This window comes from Drosophila persimilis, unplaced genomic scaffold (genome assembly GCF_003286085.1).
Source record: "Drosophila persimilis strain 14011-0111.01,24,50 unplaced genomic scaffold, DperRS2 tig00000732-arrow-arrow-pilon, whole genome shotgun sequence".
In the NCBI taxonomy this organism is placed as follows: domain Eukaryota; kingdom Metazoa; phylum Arthropoda; class Insecta; order Diptera; family Drosophilidae; genus Drosophila; species Drosophila persimilis.
The window spans coordinates 830194-852391 of record NW_020825345.1 but is presented as its reverse complement, the minus strand read 5'-3'; the positions used below and the strand labels follow the sequence as shown (position 1 = coordinate 852391).

The following is a 22198-nucleotide window of genomic DNA, read 5'->3' as shown; positions in this document are numbered from 1 at the left end:
TTGAGATAACGAATTGGGAAAGGGGTGCTAGGAGGGGGCTGGGGGGTATGCCATTTCCTTGGCCAAAAATCTTCATAGACAAAACGAAGGCAGGGGCGGAGGCGGAGGCGGTGAAGTCGTGGGAGGCGGTGCCTGCCACGGATTAATTGCAAAAGGTGAGAGGCACACAGAGAGAGAGAGAGAGAGAGAGAGAGAGTGGGGCATGAGCGTAGCCATTAGGCTAAAGGTGGGCGGGGCAAACTCATTTGGCATTTCGAGTGCTTTTTGACTGGTTTTATTGTTGTTTCGGTTTTTGGTTTTTGGTTTTTGCTGGCAGGGAGGGACGTCTGAGGGGGGGGAGGGGGCTTGGAGTTTGAGCCATGTTTCGCCTGCCAAGAACGATAATAATAAAATACAAAGCAAACGAGCGACGAAACTCCCAACAAAACAAAACAGCAGGAGATTATATTCCTGGTCTAGATCCAAAAAGCCATCGTTGGCCATAAAAACTTAACGCTTTTGCCATTTTGACCACAAAATGATGCATTACTTCCAGGACTTCCCCCCGGAAGGACCCCTCCTTTACCCGCTCTGCCCAGCTGGTGCCGAGGTGAGGGCAGACCTCTGATTAGCCTCCCAATTTGACACGAGGGACACGATAGATAGAACCCCCCACACGCCCCCTAAAAGCAGGAAGAAAGCACAAACTATTGGTATTTTGGCTTTGCCCCTCAACATAGGGATAGAGCAGGGGCGGGCGGGGGTGGGGTGTGGGCATGGGAAAAAGAAAAACTCATTTGCCTGCCGTCTTGTGCTCTCCGCCTTATTGAAATTTTATGCAAAAAGTCAAAGTCGAATGAAAACTCACGTCATGACCGGGCAATAATTTGTTGTCCTGCCTTGCCCCCCCCCTCCTCCAACCCTGTCGTTGGGTCCTGGCGGAAAATGTTCATCTAATATTGCCATGGGGCATGCCCCACCGTGCAATTGCCGTTTCAAAATTTATTTCACTTTCCAAGAGCCAAATGAAAATGCGAAAGAGAAATGTGAAAGGTTTATGCCCCCCATTTGATGCCCTAACATTGAGGGGAAACTTCTGGGGATTACGGATTATAGGTGGGAATACGGATCGGGCATAGGCATATATATCTTCTATATGCCATCTTTTCTGCAAAGAAAGTTTGTTGAAAGAGGCCAGGGATTCGTCTTTGGAAATCGTTCAACTGTTGGTGAATCTTGGAAAGGGTTTCTTTTGGAAGGTTCCATTCTCTACTCTGTAGATCTGCTTGGTATTCGATCGGAGGGGCATTCCTCTGGCATTTAGTAGCCAGAGGCCAGGTGTTCAAGGAACCAAACGACAGCTGCACTTCATATACTCCTAATAATTATATTTCTTAGATATTTTTTGAAAATTTTCTTCTAAAAAATAAGTATACTTGATTATTCTTTATATCCTTATTTTTTTTTGTATTTTCTGGGGGGGTTTTTTTTGTGTTGTATTTTCTGTTACCATAATACTCCTAATACTCTTCTTTAGGGGAATTTATAATAAAGAACCAAAACACTGAAAGGAAGCCCAGAGAGAAAGAAGAAGCAGAAGCAGAAGAGGCGAAGGAGGAGGAGGAGGGGAAGGCGAGGAGTGGAGTGTGGAGTGGAGTGAAGCTCGCGTAACAATGAAATTGATACTTTTTTAAATGCGAGTGAAAGATGGGAGTAGAAATGGGAATGGATGGGGCGCGATGGGGCAGGGGCAGGGGCAGGGGCAGGGCTTAGTGTACGGCGGGGTGGAGGGGTTGGTGTAGCTTATGCGCCTCTCAAGAGAGCTCTGTTTGCTTGTAACTCAACGTTCGTCAAGTGGCGGCGGAGGTGGAGGTGGAGGTGGAGGTGGAGCCACGGCCCAGGCATCATGTGGTACGTGCCGTGAATGCGTGAGAGATTTGTATTTGCCTGCGCGGTGCGGCACGGCCATCGATACACTCCAGAAAACACACAGTTGGAGGCGGAACGAGAGTTGGGGCGGGGCGGGGCGGGCAGGGGGGGCACACGCGGGCATCAGGCATTCAAAAAAACAAATGGAAAATGTAATGATTATTTGTTTAGCTAATGCCGCACAAAGTGGACCTAGGAGCTTCTGCCACTTTCCATCTTGCAATCCTCGTTGCGCATACGCCCCGTGGCACACTTGATTGCTGCCTATCAATATCGCCGCCACTCCACCCACGCCTCCTGCTCCTGCCTGCTCCTGCCTGCTCCTCCCTATCCTCTCTGTAACTATTTTCTGGGGGCGAACTGTTGCTCATATTTTTGGATACACTCTGAAGGAGGAGGGTTTGAGGATTTCGATTAAGGAGAGGAAGCATTTCTTGATTGGAATTAACTCGGGATTTGCTATGGGTGTGTGTGTTGTCGGCTAAAAGCCTCAGAAATCAAAGGTTTCAAGGAAGGACTACCCCGTATGTTGTGCCCATCAACTGTTGTACACAACTGTACTTGTAAGTGCTGCCCCCCCTCCCCACCGTAGATCATAAAGAAAAGATTGATCTCTATGGGGCTTGGGGGGGTTTCTCTGTTAATTCTCTTGATTTTTCAGCTTCCTTTTTAGATTTTTGGCAAATTAGCAGCTGTGTGAGAAATTTTTGCATATTTGTTGCTTCTGTTTATAGACGATCCCTCTCCTCTCTGGCCCATGTGCCTGTCCCTCTCTCTCTCTACCTATCTTTTATGTTCTTTCTTTCTGTTTCTTCACTGCTGCTGAGGGGTGTTGGTGGTGGTGGTGGTGCTGCTGCTGCTGCTGTTGGCATTCTGTTTGCCATTTCGATTTGGCACAATTTGTCACTGGCAGGCAGGCAGGCAGGCTGGCAGGCAGGCTGGCAGGCAGAGGCTGTCATCTTATGGCTTGTTAGTTGGGTTTTGTTTGCCTGTTTGCCCAGCCAGCTTATGGACACCAACAAGTGCCCCGGCGACCCGACTTTAAAGCGGATCTCCATGGGTCGGCTCTCCCAGGGTGTTCGTCCTTTGCTCTGACTGATATGTGGCAGGGCTATGTCGCTTGTCGTTTCCTCGTCCTTTCTCTCTCTCTCTGTGTGTGTGTCGTCGTCATTGTCGTTTTTGTTTACACAGTTGGCAATGCTGTTGTTCCCGTTGGTCCTGTCCTGTCCTGTCCTGCCATCGAGCCACATCCTCTTGGCCTGGTCAACGTGTGGCTGCTTATTGTTGCCTCTTGGCCCCAGCCCCAGCCCCAGCCCCACCTCGCCCTTCATTTGATTCTCCCTCTCCCTCTCCCTCTCTCTCTCTCTCTCTCCCTCTTTCTGGTTAAGTGTCAATTTGATGCTGCTGCTTTTTCATGTTTCATGTTGCCACCTCTGCCGCCTCGGCCGCTGCTTCTGTGTTTGCCATAAGTGCCACATTTTGTATAGCAAGTTAAGCCACTAATGAGGCGGCCACCTGCCGTTGCCGCTGCCACTGCCGCTTGCCACACTGCCACTGGCACACTGCCACTTGCCAATGCCGCTTGCCAATGCCAATCAACGTGGCAGCCGTGGCAGCCGTGGAGCGGAGTGTTAACACACAAAACTAAATTGCTTGGTAATTAGTATGAAAAATTGCGTGCAACAAAAGCAGGCGGCGCAAGCGGAATCCAGTTGGAAAATGAAATGAAATGAAATGTTCAGATGTTCAAGTGGCGAAAATGGATACCGGGAAAACGAGAAGAGGCTCCTTTACAGCCCGCAGGATAGATACGGGCTACATGCACAGATATCGCAATGATATACGATAGATATCAGAGTGGAAGTCTCTTTGTTCACTCTTTCGGAGGGTCTTCTCATCAACGGGTAGCATTTGTAGGGGTTAAATGGCGGAAGCAGACCGTAGACACTCTACTAGGAGTCTTGGCGGGAGTCCTTGCCAATAGAAGTGCCAAGGATGCAAAGGTACACTCTCCAAGGAGAAGATGTCTCGAAAGAAACAAAGCAAATCCCTTGGAGACACTCGAATCACAATAGATATCTTTTGACCAGTTTACATTCTCTAGCTCTCTGCTTACTGAAATGTAGAGCCGCGGCCCTTGCCATTTTTGCCAGAGTTTGCCATGATCGAGGAGTGTGAAATAAGACCTAACGCGACCATTGGCCATGTTCCATCTCCCCATTTCCCTCCTTCCTCTGGAGGTTCTTCCATCAGCTGCCTTTTGAGATGATTTACAGAGTGGAAAACATTCGATTTATAGGGTAAAATCGTGCTAGAAGTGGCAGCTATTGAGAAGAACCGTGAACACTCAATTTTCTGATAGATTTCAAATGATTTTTGTGCAAAGGTCCATACCCTTTTTAGGGAAAGAGGCAAAGGCTGGAGGTGAAACCGTAAGAAGGTTCTGGCCCCTGGTTCTCCTGGCAGTCGGAGCTTCTTTGGGGGTCTTATGTGGCATTGAAGAATACTTCACGTATGACTGGTCCAAGAATGATACACACATAAAGCAGAGAATGTTCGACTAATAGGAAATATCATGAGATTCCAGATTCCATTCGATGCTCAAAGACCAAAGAGCGTTTCCCTCTCTCGCTGCCATTTTCCGTTCCCCGTTTGCCGATTATCTGCTCAGTCGAGTGTGAAATCTGTAACCTCTAATCCGTAATCCGTAATCCGTAATCCATAATCCGTAATCCGTGGCTGCGCGTCCCGTCCCTCATCAGAATTTCAGAAGCAGTTGTGAAATGTGATTTGAGAAATCCAAAGAGACCTAAAGAGATTCAATTATTGTGGGTACACCCGAAACACCCCCCCGCCCCCCGCCCCCATCCCCCTACCCTTCTTCGAACCCTTTTTCGCTGCATTCGAGCCAAGTTTTTTGGGATAATCCACGGGCAGGCAGGCACTCACTCTCATCTCTATCTCTGCCTTGTCTCTTGCGGGGGCGAAACCCCCCACCCCCCCGTTCCCGAAACCCACTTCAATTTTTAATGAATCCAATTTTTGGGGCATGTTTCCCTGCTGCCTGCTGCCTGCCGCTGCCTGGCTGCCTGTTCGTGTGGTGTTTTCTGCATTAATTTCATAATTTTCTGCTATTAATTATAATAGAATTTTTCAGTCAGTGGATCCTACGTTTTCGTCTGCCGCCCGCTTGGGGTTTTCTTTCGGCTTTTGCCTTGGCGCCAAAAGTTTTTCCAGCTTCGTTTTTCATTTTTCATTTTTCGCTCCGTTGTTATTATTATTATTATTATTATTATTATTATCGGCCACCATCATATGCCCGTAATTAAAACTTATTTTGGGGCGGGGCCGAGGCCGGGGAAAACCAACAAAAAACTTAATTCGCTTTCACCCTTGCCCGCGTCGCTGGCATCGTCCTGGGTTGGGTCCCCGGCAATCAGCGCCTGTTTCGTGATGAGGCTCGTCAGGAGAATGGGGGTTGCCGGTGCCCCAAACACTTTAATACATCGAAATCTTGGACGCACGTTTCCTAAGTAATGGATTCAATTATAAAGTTGAAAATCCTTGGCGGCTTTGGGCACTCACTCCTCCGTCGTCGAATTACGATGGCATCGCCATTGCCGGGGCAATCCGACTGGAAATGATTCGCATAAATTCACAATAAATTATAAGGAAATCCTTTAGGGGGCCCCATGCCCCCCTTGCCCCCTTGCCCCATGCCACGGCTCGGGGCAACGCCTCTCTCTCGATCGCCGCATTTTGGTTTATTGCGACGATGGCTTGACCCTTTTGTAGCTCTTCCTCGAATACACTCGAATCCTCATCATCCTTATTGACTCGCTCTCTCTCTCTGTCCCCCTACAACCCCCCTCTGTCCCCCTCTGCCCCCCGTGTTACTTTTTAATTTGCTTTCAGTGATTTCCACGACGATTTACCTTGAATGCTGGAAATTTATTCCACTTGGCTGCAACGCACAAAAAAAAAAAAAAAACAAAAAAAACGAGGGGGAACGTTGTGAGTTGCTGCGGAGACCGCAACTCTACATTTATACCCGATACTTAGTCAGTATGGTCAGTATCCTCCGGCAGACGCCGCTAACATCGAACGACACGACAAAGAGCGCGTGCGAGAGAGACAGAAAATCAGTCTGAGCGTGACGTCACGCGCTGCGTAGCCACTGCAAATTGATTTGTTCCTTTTGGGTATAAAAATGATCTGATCTCATTCAGATTCAGCAATCTGATAGATATGATCATTATCTATGATGCTGCGTTTTTAGTTTTCTCAAATCTGCAATATTGTGGATGCAACAGATTTTCGTCCTTTGTGGGGGCGCAAGGGGATGAGGCGAAATTTTGAGATATACGTTTTATAGTGAGATCTAACAGAAGTGCGGATACCAAATTTGGTTACTCTAGCCTTAATAGTCTCTGAGATTTGTGGTTGCCTCAGATTTTCGTCCTTTGCGGGGGCGGAAAGGGGTGTGGCGAAATTTGGACACGAAACGGTCAAGGTCCGATATCACAGGAGTGTGGATAACAAATTTGGTTGCTCTAGCTTTTATAGGTTCTGAGATCCTTGAACTCATATTTTGCAATTGGCAAAACCGACCATGAAACCTGTGTGTTAGAGAGAGACAGAGCGAGAAAGAATGAAATTGTTTTCTTAATTCTGGCTATAATAATTATACGATCTGATTTAGATTGTACACTCTAGAAGATATAGTCATCTTCTACGATTCTGCGTTTTTTGTTTTCTTGTATCGTCGAAATTGTGGATGCCACAGATTTTCGCTCTTTGTGGGGTCGGAAGAGGGCGGGGCAAAGTTTTGAAATATTTTTGTAGCAGTGACATATCACAGAAGTCTGGATCCAAAACATCGTTGCTCTAGCTCTTATAGTCTTTGAGCATTAGGCGCTGAAGGGGACGGACAGACGGGCGGACGGACAGACGGACGGACGGACAGACAGACATGGCTCAATCGACTCGGCTATTGATGCTGAATCTAATATACCCCAATACTCATTTTGAGTATCGGGTATAAAAACCGAAGAAAAAAAGGCGCTCGAAGGAAGGAAGAGACTTTTTGCATTCAGAGACGGAGACGGAGACGGACACGGAGACATTTCATCCGCCCATGGATACCAATGGATCTGCCCCACACCCCCCACCCCCCCAAGACCTTGCCCCCCAACCGACCAAAAAATCAATTGATTCGTATGCGTTGCAGAGTCGCATATCCTGCGTAGAGAAGCTCCTTTGAAGCCACCTCTTGACCCTTTTTTGTGCTTGACTTCTTGGCTTCTGTCTGTGTCCATTCCAGGGGGGGTGGCACGGGGGCACGTGGCAAGGGCAATATTTGCGGCCAGGGCTGCTGGACATTAGCATGCTTTTGATGCTGCCGCCCTGGGGTCTCTCTCTCTGTGTGTGTGTCTGCCAGAGATAAGCAGCTTCCACTTTCCACTTTCTCTCTGTCTCATTGCGTTTCTACCTCTCTCTTTCTCTCTCTCTCTCTTGCACTCAAAAGTTGTCTCAAAGTTTGCTTTTCTCTGTGTGTGTGTGTGTGTGTGGAAAAGTTTTGAAACCGCCTTTTGTTTAGCCAGCGTCGTGGCATCTTCAGCTTGAAGCCTACCTACCGCTCCCCCGTCCCCCCCCCCCCCCCCACCCCCTCCCCCTTTTGTTTTCCTTTTGTTTGGACTTTGATTTTTTGACATTCTGTTTAGTTTTCAGAGTTTACCTTGGAATATATCTATCTGTGATCCCCTCCCCCCCCCCACCCACAAATACATTATCCCATTGTCCATTGTCCCAACAATTCCCATATTTAAATGACTTGACCCGAACAATGGGATAGGCTCCCTCTCGGAGAGGGGCAGATGGAGAGCCATTCATCAATCACACATTTTGGTGTGCGTTGATTTTAATTTGTGCGTTGCCTTAACCCCACCCCACTCCACTCCACTCCGCTCCGCTCGACCTTTGAACTGCACAGAGCGGAACAGAGACAGAGACAGGCACACACATAAATTATTCAAAGTTGTCCAGGAAAATTCCTTCCTTGGAAATCCAAAATGCAATTATGGTAAGTGCCATAGCAATCCATAAGTCTATGGACTTTTGGGTCCCCTGCCCCCAGCCCCTGCCCCTGCCCCCTCCTATAAATCGCATCGGAAGTTGGGCAAACATCTGCCCCACGTAGAGCAGGTAAAAAACTGAATGTCTTGACGCTTGTAAACAAGTTTTTCCACCCATTTCGAGGAGGGTTAAGCAAGTTTCACGAAGATGCAAAATTTGAATAAAGTTTTTTTTTTGTTCTTCCCCCAAAAACGACGTACAAGAGTATCTTTCAGATATTCGTGGAGTAGTTCCAGCAGAGGGTCTTCTCAGCACTCGTACAGGGATGCGTGGCATATACGGGCCAAGGGTTCGATTTATAGATCAAAGAGGGAGTTAGAGAGAAGTAAAGATGGGAATTGAACACTGGAACACGTTGATAAACATTTTAAAGTTCTTGTTGATACTATTTTGAGGGCGTCTTCAAAGGGTTCTCCCCCTGTATCGTCTTTTGTGGGAGAACTTTCGAAGAAGATGTTTCTTTCGGGAGATTGAAACTCTTCTATAGGGGCTTGGGGTTCGATTTGTAGAACAAAGGGGCTGATCTTTAAATCATTTATGCAATGCAAAGCACTCTTATCACTGTTATCTGTATTTGAATGTCTTTGGAATTTTTGGGTGTTTTTGTTATGGGGGGGTCTTACATTCCTTTGGGTTATTTCAAGTGCTTTCAATTGCTAATGAATGTTCCGACTGTTAAACAACTGGGAAATTGGTAGCCAACAAACTGGTGAAAGCATAAACTGTTATACCAACAAGAGCTCAGCCCACATATGAATGAGCTGATGTAAATGCAGATAAACCGTTGAGGCGAAAAAGCCTTGCATTGAGAAACTGTTCTACATGTGTTTAAAAATAAAATCCATAAATGTTTGTAAAGTGTTACACTCATATACCCAGAAACTGTTATACATGGAAACTGTTATAGCTAGAAACTGTTATAGCCAGAACCTGATATACCTGTGTACTGTTATAACCAGAAACTTGTTTACCTAGAAACTGTTATACTTGGAAACTATTTAGCCCATAAACTGTTTAATCTGGGAACTGTTATACCCAGAATACCTACAAATAATTACACCTGGAAACTGTTTTGCCTAGAAACTGTTAAACCCAGATACTGTTATACCTGAACATTGTTATACCTGTAAAATGTTATGCCTAGAAAATGTTCTGCCTAAAAACTTGTAAATGTACCTATAAGCATGTATACTTAGAAACTCGAATACCTAGAAAGTGTTATACCTGTTATGCCCAGGAAAGTGGTATACCTAGAAACTGTCATGCCTAGAAACTGTTATACCCAGATACTGTTTTACCTAGAAACTGTTATATCCAGAAATTTGTATATCCAGAAACTTGAATACCTAGAAAGTGTTATACCTTCAAACTTGTATGCCCAAAAACTGTTATACCTAGAAGTAGTATACACTTTCTATGTTATACCTAGAAACTTGAATACCTGGCAACTGTTATACCCAGGAAACTGTTATACCGATGCCTTGTATACCCTCATTGAAATGTTATTTGAACTCTTTTCGCGGCTTTCACTGATTTATCGCTTATCTCTCATCTTCTGTTATACCGGTTACATAAACTGTTATACGTAAGACCCCCCAATGGCTCGTCGTGCAGCCTGCTCTCTCTTTTTTTGTGGCGTACCTCTGTCGGTAGGCGTTTCGGTGCTGCCAACTTGTCTAAATATTATTATTTACGGCTTAGGGCGAAGAGCAAACAGCGACAACTGTTACCAGCGTTGCCCCCCTGGGGGGTGTGTGTGGGGTGTGTGTGGGGTGTGTGAGTGTGCAGGGGCCTGAACCTTAACCCCCTTAGCCCCGTTAACCCCTTAAAGCCTGAGTAATTCACTAAGCGAATAGGCGAAGGAGGAAGGCAGTGGAAGGGCACGGGCGGGGGCAGGGGCACGGGCGGGGGGCAGCGTGGAACGTGCGTTGTCTTGTCGCAAAGTTTTTAAGACTTGCTTGACCGACCTTTGTCAAAAGTTGTTGGAGCGCATGAAAAATGATGCCACACGGTCGTGCAGGGGAGTGGGGAAGGATGTGTTACAACAGGGCTTCACATCTCCCCCTCTCCACCTCCCTCTCCTATAGCCATCTCTCTCTCTCTCTCTCTGGGCTGTTCAGACAAAATAGCAATTTGCGTTTTCAAACAAACGATAGAAGAGGACAGAATCAGAGCATGGCTGGCGGTGTGAGGCATGCGGCATGAGGCATGAGGCATGAGCCAGGCATTCCCGTGACTGGTGGCAGAGTCAGAGGTTGTTAGTTTTTGTTGCTTTCTGTTCTGCTGGCTGCCAGTTGCCGTTTGCCTCACAATTGATTGAAATCCCTTTGCGCACACCTTTTTTTTGCTTCCACTCCACTCATTCCTCAGCTTCTTCTGCTCTGCTCTGCTCTGTTCTACTCTGCTTTTTGTTGCTAGTTTTTCCTGCCTCTTGTTCAGGTTCTGGCTCTGGTTTTTCCTGCTCTCTCTCTCTGTCTCTCTCCCTCCGCTGGGGAGAGAGAAGAACACACACAGAACTTCCGCTTTCTTTGGCAAAAACAATAGAAAGCACATAAATTTATGGTTTCAGCATTGTGCTTTTGACAACATGTGCGGTGTGTGTGGCCTACCCTGGCCTCCTAAGGGATGGATTGAATGAATGATGGGGAGGGAGGGGTGGGGATACAGTGGATGCAGGGCTTTGTGTGGAACGTTAAGGGGTTAATATGCCTGCAACCGCAAAACGGATTGCCTTTTCGGTCTGCGATACAAGGGGTGGCGAAGGGGGGGTTTTGGCAGAGTTTTCATATAAATAATTTCACTAAATGGATTTGGGATATATTTCTGCTGACACTGTAGAAGGTCGAAGGTCGTTTGTTTGTGGAGGAGGCGAGGGGGGTGGGCGGAGGGGGGAAGGGGCAGGCAACTGCTTGAACTAATTACCTGAAAATACATACATTTTCCATCTCGCTTTAGCAGATTGAAGGCATTTTCTAGATCGTTTATTTGGCACAAAAGCAACAACAAAAACCACAAATGCAACAATCAAAATCTCTCGCTCGCTCGCTCTCCCTCTTTGTATTCGATATATATATCGTGTGTATACGATATATGTGTGTGTGTTGGTGTGTGTGCGAGTGAAATGGCAAGAACTTTAATGGTTTTTGGCATTTTCTTGCAGCTGTTTCGCTCTGTGGTTCCTCCACTGCCTCTGCCACCACCGGTGGCACCTCCTGTGGCACCTCCTGTGGCACCTCCCCGTCCGTGGCAGCCCATTCCATCTGATGCGTTTCAAAATTTATGTTTGCCGGCTATGAAAATGAAATGACTGTGGTAAACATTTTAATTAAATCCAAGTTTGGCTTTTTTGGCCTGCCTCTGGTCGCTGCCGGCCCTCCTTCCCCTCCGCCTCCTCCATCCTCCTCCGTCCGGTTTTTACAATATATTGCCCCTTCCTGTTGCCCCTTCCTGTTGCTGCTCTTTTTCGCTCCCCCCCCACCCCCTCTCTCTCCCTCTCTTCTACTCTTCAAATTCCTCTACTCCTCTGCTTTATCCTCCCCTCTTCTTTGTTTTATTTATATGAGGACTTTTCTGTTGTTGTAGCAAATAAATTTTAATTTTATTTTTATTTTTCCGCGTTTTAATTTGTTGACCATTTTCCCTTTTCCCTCGTTTTTCTCTTTTTTTTTCACATTCACACATATTTTTGTTGTTGTTGCTGTTGTTTGTGCATTCTATTGGCCCTGTCCAGCGATGGGGCATCGTCGGGGGGCACCTCGTCGGAGGCAGTATGTTGCATGTTGAGTGGGCGGTGGTGGCAGGGAGGGGGGGCAGTGAGGCAGCAGCAGTCAAGTGACAGTTGGCGCTGAGCACACTCGCAGACTGACGGACAGACGGGGACTCTGACAGGGGGGGGGGGAGGGCTGTAGCCGACTGCATGACGAGAGCTCGCAAATATGAAATGCAAAACAAACTTTGCAGCTGTCACTCAAAAATGAACGTCGCAATGGAATGACAGTCCCTTTGGTGGGGCGTGGCGGGGGGGGGGGAGACAGATAGGAATAGAGGGGGTCCAGTGGGTGTCCCCACGCGGACAGCGGGCAGCGGGCAGCGGCGGAGTGCACTGTGAGAAATGCTGAAATGGTTAATTGGCCGGAAAGGTATTCCACGTGTCCATGCGGCTGTCCCGTGTCCCGTGTCCCGTGTCCTGTGTCCCATGTCCTGTGCTCCTTCTCTGACAAAGTGCACGATGATGGGCCCCGGGTTGTGATTGACATGTTGATGATGACTTCATTTTGGAATTTTGATGCGAATTCTGAAAATGGAGCGAAGGGCGTGGGGGGGGGGGGGGGACACCTGACGGGATCAAAATCAAAACCGAATTGAAAGCAAAACGAAGCCAATAATGCAATTATAATTAGAATAAACCAGAAAAAACCTTTGAAAGGTTCATCAATCGAATGTCGATCGATGGAGGGGGGGAATCGAAGCAGCAGCCAGCAGTGGACCGAAGATACAATATTTTGACACAGATTCGAGGGCCTCAGGACAGTTGTTTGCCGGGAAAAACTATAGGAAATTAGCCCCGAATTAATATGATTGATGGCCCAGGGGGAAACTCTTTGAAAAGAGGCTGGAAATCAAGGGAAAATTTAAGAAAAACCAAAGCGAAAATAAGTTGATTAAAAGCAGCAAAAGAGGGAGATATATTGCTGGAAAATACCCCAAGAAAAGAGAGAGGGGGGAGGGAGGGAGGGGGGATATACGATTACTAAGTAGAAAAGTGCGATTAACTTTCTCTGTGGTTTATCTAATTTACCTCACCTTGCGGCTAATGGGCGAGTCATGCCACAGAATATACACCCATCATCCATGTGCCACATTGTACACCGCCCCCTCCCCCCCACCCCCCCGCTCTGTGGCACGGTGGCCGAGGAGCAATTGCCCATTAAAAATTAAAGTGTAGCATACTTTGCAGCGCCGCATACGCAACCCTTTTTCGTTTTTCGGCTCTGGCCATCAATTTACATGCCACACACGCATACCATACCCCACCCCACCCTGCCCTGCCCTGCCCCATGGCATTTTTGGTAGCCACTTTGGGCCCGGTTCTCGCGCACACACATGCCACATGCCACACTCGAGCGCGCCAGTTGCTGCTGTTATTTATGGTTCCAAAACTGTCATAAGCAAACAAATTGTTTTTTATTGTTCATAATTATTGTGCATACTTATGTAAATCACGCGACGCGCTTCGCGTTTCGCGTTGCATTGCCCCCACTTGACTGCCACACACACACAGAGAGGGAGGGAGAGAAGCATGCCACATGCCACTAGTACACCCCCAGGAGGGTGGAGAGGGGGGACGGGGACTGTCTGCATCGACACAAGGCGCAACTAGTTGCTCCACACACACACACACACTTGCCCCTTGACTCTTGGTGGTGCGTGTGTGTGTGTGTGCGTGTGTGTTGCATGGTGTCCTTTTGGCCTGCGGCTGGTGCGAGAAATCGCACCACATTTATGGCTAAAGAAGCGTCTTGGCGGAACTCCGTTTCCCGGCACAAAAAAAAGAAAAAAAATAATAAAAATCGTTTGTTTTATTGAATTTTTATTGTAGTTTGAATTTATGACGCCCCTGCGTCGACACTCTCGACTGGATTAGGGGAGGGAGAGGGGGGTCTCCTTTTACTCTCTCTTCCCTTTTCCTTTTTGCTGTTGTTTTTCTCTCCACGAGAGAACTCCATGAGAGATGACTTTATCGGTTTTTTCCCTCTCTGTTGCCACTGCCACTGCCACTGCTGCTGCTGCATTAAATCGCAGCCAACGAGGCTTGGTATCTGTCGTTGTTGCTGCCACTGCCACTGCTCCTACTCCTCCTACTCCTCCTTCCCCCCCCCCCCCTCCCGCTCTGCTGCTGCTTTCCTCCCATTTGTCTGGCAATTTTGTTGAAATAACTTCAGTTTTGCGTTTGTGTGCGTACGTGCCGCTGAAGTGCTTTTTCCAATCCCTCCCCCCCGCTCCCCAACCCCTCTCGCTGTGGCAGAGTCCTCCTCTTCGTGGCAGAACCAGATTAGCTCACAAAACCGCAGACAACAGCTGCCGACGTACCCGTCTGAAGTGGAGAACCATCCATACGGGGAGTGTGGGTAAACGTGCCCCACATGCCCCATGCCCCATGCCCCATGCAGCATGTGAATAATGTCCAGCACAAAACCATGAAATGTTCTGCGATTTTGTTTACGTTTTTCGTGGGTTTTTCTCTTTTTATGAAGCGCATAAATAAAATTAGTTACTTTTTGTGTCGTGATTTTGTGATTTTGTGATTTTGATGACAACTGTACTTGTGCGGCCCCCCAGTATTCCCAGCGGATGCACATACGCCGCTTGATGGATTGATTGATTGACTTGGAGGAGCCCCTGTACCTGTTTTCTTTCATCTCTAATACACTTTTCTTATTTGCTTTGCCTTTCCAGAGAGCTTACGCGATTACTTTGGACGCTATGGCGAAATCTCAGAGGCTATGGTCATGAAGGATCCCACGACGCGTAGATCCAGGTGAGTGGAGCAGCCCCAATGGCCATCGAGTCTAAGTTATACCTCTATCTGGAGGGGATTCCATCTAGCTCCAGATAGTTCTTTTGGGTCTTTTTCCATGGAAAATATCTTCCTGTGTAGTCCTTGGCTTTTTTCCGATCTTACCCCTCACCAAAATCTGTATCTATGTACAGCTCTCGGGCATACATATACCCAAATGTATCTCTAATTTATGGCTCTCTCAATTAATTCTCTATGGAGACCGCGCACCCCACCCGCGCCACCGAAAATGGTGTCGTGTTGCAAACTGATTTTAATTATTGCATATTCTCGTGCATAACCTACATACATACATACATACATACATACATACATACATACATACATACATACATACATATATATATGTATTTTCTGCGTAATAAATTTTGTAACCTGTGGCAACCTTTTACCTTTCAACCTCCTTCTGTTGTTGCTGCTGTTGCCGTTGACCTCTCTCCATCACTCATCCCAGGCTTTATCTCTCTCTCCCTCTCTCTCTCTCTCTCGCGTCCCTCCCTTCTCCTCCCGTTGCGGGTGTATCTTTCGCTGGTGCTGCCGGCACTGTTGTTGTTGTTGTTTATGGCCATGCACGGCTGCGCGCATCCCTTTCCAAATTTGAACAGTTTGGTTAACCGCTAATTGGTTTTCATTTTCATTGATTTTCCTTCTCGTTTTTTCTGTTTGCCTCTGTCTCTCTCCCTGTCTACTACTTTTCTTCTCTCTCTCTCTCTCTCTCTCTCTGTCTCTCTCTATTTCCCTGTCTCTCGTTTGTGTGCTTTCCGTGTTGTGTATTTTCCACTTGGAACGTTTGTCATTTGTTGCGGTTTCGATCAACATTCAGTTGGCTGAACCATACAGCTACAGCCCCAAGCCCGCCCCCCCCACTCGTCCTGCCCACCCTGCAGCCTGTATTCACCTCCCCCCTTCGGCCGACCCATTTTGACCTTATTTAAAAATGCTTAACGTAAATTAGCTGGGTTTCTGCGGTGCCTGGCAGTATGAATAATGAGGCGACATTTGAAAAAGAGTCAATTTCGATTTACATACATTTACAGCTACATTTACTCTATTCAAACAGAATGGACACTCAGTTGCGAAGCATTTGATACCCTTCTTAAGAAATGGCCGCCACGAGGGGGCCATACTTTGATTGGAGTTTGCCATCGAAAGGAGCTGCAACGAGCATCAGTAATACAGTAATCGATCATTTACTCGTAGTTTTTGTCTTAGCGAAAGCTCAAAAACAATGTTGAAACCATACAACGTGGTGTATTCGCACTCTTTCGGGTCTGATTTTACGCTCAGCACTACTGAGAGAGCTTTGACGGCATGTTTGCTATGAGAGGGAGAGAGAGCGCAGAACGAAGTAAGCCAGAAAAAACACCGAAAAGAGTTCCGCCTTGTATCGTATAATTTCATCATGCACAAAACGAAAGGGAATGCTCGAATCCCACGCGACAAAACAAGTCCGAACATGTGAACGTGCACGAGCAGCACAACCAGCGCGTCGGCTTCGGCTTCAACTTCGGTGTCGATCAGTGTTCGGCGCGCCAGCACAAACATTGCGCAGGCAGGTCGGCAGAGAAAAAAAGCAGAGAAGAAGAGCAGACGGTGGCCGCTGGCTGCTCGCCCGTCCCGAGCAAGTTTGATCCTATTCGATGCTTGTTTCGTTCGCAGACCAACTCCAACAACCAGCGCTTCGGCTTCGGCTTCAACTTCGGTGTCGATCAGTGTTCGGCGCGCCAGCACAAACATTGCGCAGGCAGGTCGGCAGAGAAAAAAAAGCAGAGAAGAAGAGCAGACGGTGGCCGCTGGCTGCTCGCCCGTCTCTAGCATGTTTGATCCTGTTCGATGCTTGTTTCGTTCGCAGACCAACTCCAACAACCAGCGCTACGGCTTCGGCTTCAACTTCGGTTTCGATCAGTGTTCGGCGCGCCAACACAAACATTGCGCAGGCAGAATGGCAGAGAAGAGAAGCAAAGATAAGAGAAGACGGCGGCCGCTGGCTGCTGTTATCGCCCGTCCCGAGCAAGTTTGATCCTGTTCGATATTTGTTTCGTTCGCAGACCAACTCCAACTCGAAGTGCGATCGCACGCCATGCAGTTCTCTCATTCCCCTCAAAGATTGTCGTTGTTTCCTAGCGAAATTTCCTATATAATAACTCCATCTTCAACGAGTAGCCTTGCCCAACTTTCTACCGACTCTAACTACATTACTTGCACCCAAAAGAAAGGTTAAGAGATTACCAAAAGGTATCGATGGAAAGAGTAATGGTATATTACGTGTATCTGCGCTTGAGTCTATAATTTATTCTTTGTAAGATTCTCTCTTAAAAGGCCATAATACCCACCCGCCACAGCAGAGAAACTCAAAACGAGAACGAGAGAGAGAGAGAGAGAGAGAGAGAGAAAAAAAACGGGGGGAAAAATCACTTACAAACTAGCAAATGTTTATGCGCTGCTTTTCTTTTCGCACTAATTAAGCGTTTTATGGGGCGTATACGCAATGTACTGTGCGGCAACAAGAAGAACAAGAAACAGAGAAACAAAAAATAGGGAGCCAACACATTTCTCTGTCGTTCATTCATTCGTTCGTTCGTTGGTTCGTTTTTTAAGCGCATTTTTTTGTTTTAAACAACTCGAGAAGTGACACTCCTCCTGGCTGCTGCTCCTGGCTGCTGCTCCTGGCTGCTGCTGGTGGAATGCCCCACGAAATATATCTTTGTTTTAATTGAATTTCATCTAATGTCAGTGGAAAGGGAACTTCTGGTGCTGCTGCCTGCTGCTCTTAGCTCTCAGGTTAACAAGCGACGAAAGTTTATGCCACATTCTCTCAGTCTTTCTCTGTTTTTTTCCCCCTCTCCCTCTCACTCGTGTCTCTTTCACTCACATTTCTGTGTGTGTGTGTGTGTGTGTGTGTGTTCACTGTCTCTCACTCACTCGCAGCTCTGCGACCAGCTCTGAGTCCCGTGTGTCCTTTCGCCTTTGTGCATGTCATGTTGGCTGGCAAAATTTTTATGAACTGCGTGCTGCAGCAGCAGGAGCAGAGCAGGAGCAGCATCAGTGGAAGGAACCCTAGAGCTCGTATCTCTTTCCCGTAGTACTGCCAGCAGTAAAACAGTTGCTACACCTTCTCTCCTCTCTCTGTGCCCCTCTGTCGCTGGAAGTGTCTTAAAAACCAGCTTCCACCAACAGCAGCAATCAGGTTGAAGCTTGTACCTAGAATGGAGATGGTCCTGGAGATGGGGGGGATGGAGGAGATGGTGGAAAAGGAAAACCCTCCTCCTGTAGTTGTAAATTCCGCAGCTCTATTTGTTGCCATCGTCGTTGTCGTTGTCGTTGTCGTTGGTGCTCTGTGTGCTCTATGTTTCCCCGTCTGATATCATCGTGTCAGGGATTTCTCTAGCAAAATTTAATAAAAACTTTATGTCGCTTAAAAGAATGTTTATGGAAATTTTTCACTTAAACTTGCGCAAAGTAATAAATGTAAACAGAATTCCAGAGAAGGTGCGACAACAAAATTCAAAACACACACACACACAGGCAGAGGCAGAGAGAGAGAGTACTAGAGTGAGAGGGAGAGAGAGAGATGGAGATGGAGCAACAAGCTGCAAGCTAAAGTTGCCGCAGCGTGGAGTCAACAGTGCGGTTAATAAATATGCGCACACCCCTGAGGGCAGGCATTGGCATTGCATACTTATATACCCCCTAATCTGCCCCTGCCCCTGCCCCTCTCTCACACTCTTTTTGCCCTGGAGATATCTCACTTCCCAGCAAACCAGCAAACCCTCGCCTTTTGCGAGGGATATCGCAAAACTCTCGCCAACGAGCTGGTAGGCGACAGTTTTACAAGAGGACAGTGCGCTGCGACTGCGCTGCCAAACAAAAAAGCAGCAAGCCTTCGTGTGGGTCCGGCAATGCGTCTTCGGCCTCAACAGATAACTGGTCGAGAGGTCATTCGTATGGCTTGGCTACATGTGTCCAGAATGTGTAGAAACATGTGCATAGAGTCTTTGGTCCGGCAGCGCAGTCGCCGCGCACTTGCCTCTTGTAAATCTCTCGCTTGTGGGCCCTTTTGCGAGCATTTTGCGGCACTCTCGGCTTGGTTTGCTGGGGCATGTCTTCTCTCTCTCTCTGTGTGTGTGTGTCTCTCTCCCTTCCCAAATGAGAATAAAATGAAGTGAAATACAAATTAGAAAACTTGCAAATAAATTTTAAAAGCACAAAAAAAAACAAGAACAAAAAACATTACAATACAAAATAGAAAACAGCACAGCAAATGGAAAACAAAATACATTCACAAAATGAGAGAGAGAGAGAGAGAGCGCGAGAGAAGGAGGCTGGCAGGGGGGGCGGGGAGAAAAAATAGGAAAAACTTTTTGCAACTTAAGCGAGAATTTTCTTTTGGTGCCGCTGCCGCTGTTGCGGGTGCGGGCGAAAGACAAAGACTTTCAGGAGGTCGCTGAAGTGCAACAACAATAAAAAATTGAGTAAAATGGCAAATGGCAGGAACAGGAGCAGGAGCAGGAGCAGGCTCCATCCTACTCCACCCAGTACCCTCCACCCGCGCTTTCGCATAAGTAAATCCCCAACAATTTATTGTTGTACTTTTAGCATTCTTCCCCTTATGTTTGCTGTTGCTTTTGTTGCCTGCTGCCACTGCCACTGCCCCTGTTGCTGCTGTTGCTGCTGTTGCTGCTGCTGCCATTGAAGCAAACATAAGCGACTTTTCAATGAGTTTCGAAAGTTATTGAAACATAAATTATATCGCACGGCGGCGCACGCACACGCCAACAGCAGACCCTGCCCCCGTCCGCAGCAGAGGAAAAAACAGAACCACAGCAACAACACCCTTTTCTTTTTTTTTTTGGCTGTTGTGGATGCCACCCCTACTCCATCTGTGTGTGTGTGTGTGTGTGTGTGTGTGTTTTGGCAATTAAGTTAAATTTTTTTTACTGGCTGCCGCTTGTTAATGTTTATACCCTGCACTCAAAGGGTATGCGGGGGCATATAAATCGTTTGTTTTTGAAACAGCAAATCCAGGCTCATATCTAGAGTGAACGTATCTACTAGATAGCTGAAACATGCCCTGCGATCAGATCATTATTAGGGACAACATTTTGCTCTTTGAACACCTGGCGCCTAGAACAAGGTTAATGCCAGAGCTGTGGGCTATCGAGTGCACACTTTTTTGGGGATGTACAAGGAGATCATTTCAGTGGCATTTTTTTTTTGTATATTGAGGAATTTTTCAGTATTTTTAGTGTAATTTTAGTGGTATTTTTAGGTATTTTAAAGTATTTTTAAGTATAGAGATCATTTCAGTGGTATTTTGAGGAATATTTAGGTATTTGTATGTATTTTTAGGTATTTTTAGTGTTATTTCAGTGGTATTTTAAGGTATGTATATTTAAGAAGAGATAATTTCAGTGGTATTTTTGTGGTATATTTAGGTATTTTAAAGTATTTTTGAATATTTTTAGTGTCATTTCAGTGGTAGTTTTAGGTATATTTAAGTATTTTTAAGTAGAGATAATTTCAGTGGTATTTTTGAGGTATATTTAGGTATTTGTAAGTATTTTTAGGTATTTTTAGTGTCATTTCAGTGGTATTTTCAGGTATTTTTATCGTCGAGATAGGACCTTTTTTTTTTTGCTTGTTTTAAACCAGTGTTAAATTTTCATTTTCTTTTATTTATTTGCTGGACAGTCATAAAAGGAGGGCAAAAAAGAGATTGAGTGAGAGAGAGAAAGAGAGTGAGAGAGAGAGAGAGGGAGAGTGTTGTACCTGAAATGAGTATCGAATGAGGAATCGCATTGCATAATAAATTTAACGGCCTTACAGATAAGAGCCCCGATACAATACCCAATGCCAGGCAGGGGATGGCACGGGGGGGGGGGGCGGCACTTCCTCTATTTCAAAGGAATTCTAAAGGGATAAACGAGTGATGCAGGGGGGAGACCGGGGAGGCAGAGACGGGGGGACCATTCAAGTGCTGCTTTTGATAGAACTTCGATTACATGGCTGTGCCATTTTCCTTGCCAATGAAAATTCGTGGAAATTATCGGCCAACATTATCGGCGGCAACTCATTTGCATGCAACATGAAATATTCGTGTCCATTCAGCGCAAAAAATGTATCTCTAATGGAGATTTAGAGGCTGGCTCTTTGTTTTTTGCGTTTGGGATTATTTTCGGGGGTTCCGCAGGTTTCCTTTGATAATCCCCTGATATCCTTTTCTTCTTTCTATCGTTTTTTTTGTGTCACTCTGGCGTAACACATGTCCTGCCCTCCTGCCCTCCTGCCTGCCTTCCTGCCTGCTCGTGTGTGTCATTTTATATCCTTGCAATAATTTATATACAACTTGAAACTGTTATTTGTCCTGCAGCACTCTCCCTCGCCCCCGCCCCTCCCCAAGGACATAATTAACTCAATTTAATCACTTGGCCACTCAAACCCTCAAACATTTCGACGCTTTAGTGCGCCACTTAATGCCCCAAGTGCTCTCTTTTTTTTTTGTTGTGTGTTGTTTGTTTTCTTTGCTTTGTTTTTCCCTCCCCCCCTCTACCACTCTCTCTGTGTGCCGACCTTCTGGCAGACCTCCAGCCTCCAGTCGCCCCATCTTGACCAGGCCTCGCATCGCCCCGCCATGTCAGGATCTCCTCGCATATTTTGGAGGGACGCGCGAGTGGCAGCTGCGCTTTGCCCTTTTCATGTTAATTTCCCAGGCCCACAGAGGCCCCCACACCGTGTACCCTTTCGACTGGGGAGGGTACTGTGGGTTGCTTGCCCTGGAAGGAGGCCCCACACACTCTACGAGGGGCAGAATATACCGCGTATCCATGTGGCAATAGTCGGACTGGTATTTTTCAGTCTCTGAGATCGAAGGAATCGAAGCACATAGTTTCCACAGTGAAAAGATGGTTCGAAAATCGAGTGGTTCTGAGGAAGAATTTGGTGTTTCTTCATGGGAATTCGGGGAGAGAGAAACAGCATCAGAGCATCATAGAGGTGTCAAGGGGAAAATCCGTGCGAAAGACTATAATATTTCAAAACGATAGGCCATTGAAATCTTCCAGAAATATAATCCCAATCCGAACAAAATGTTGCCAAAAAAATAATGAATATCTAAAATTTTGTAACCAAAATTTGTTCCATTTGAAAAGTAATTCGGTAGACCTTAATGAGCCAGAATATAAGCGGATGTTACGGTACCAAAAAAAACCACGGAAGTGCCCTTTGGGTTCAAAACTCTGCTCATTGAGTGAGCCTAGCTGTACAGCACTTTTTTTTGGTAATATCTGAAATATTGAGGGTTAATTTTCCCAGTTATTGAATGCCGAAATCTTTTCCGCTCATGCCTCCAAGGCATCTGACGCATGTTACGGGCGTTTCGTTACCAAATTCCAAGCCAATAAAAAATGTAAAAAATTTCTGGTACTTCCCCTCAGATAGTTCCATATCTGGGGGAGCCTTGGGGGGAGAAACTTTCATCAAGAAGCCTCTTTCTAAAGGGCATAATGGCAAAGGAAATGCTGTGTCTTTAGAAATACAAGAAAAATGCCAAATATTTCAATTGAGTGAAAGGAAAAATCC

The 22198-nt window shown here is 46.5% G+C and overlaps 1 protein-coding gene across 2 annotated transcripts in view; it reads left to right on the top strand.

Annotated features, from left to right (window-relative positions):
- LOC6603686 (RNA-binding protein Musashi homolog Rbp6) overlaps positions 1–22198 on the top strand; it is a 191880-nt gene that overhangs the window by 53499 nt on the left and 116183 nt on the right. For both annotated transcript variants that reach the window (XM_026992355.1, XM_026992356.1), the window contains exon 3: positions 14500–14581. In XM_026992355.1, coding sequence (XP_026848156.1) covers positions 14500–14581 — 82 coding nt within the window. The remainder of the gene's footprint in view (positions 1–14499; positions 14582–22198) is intronic.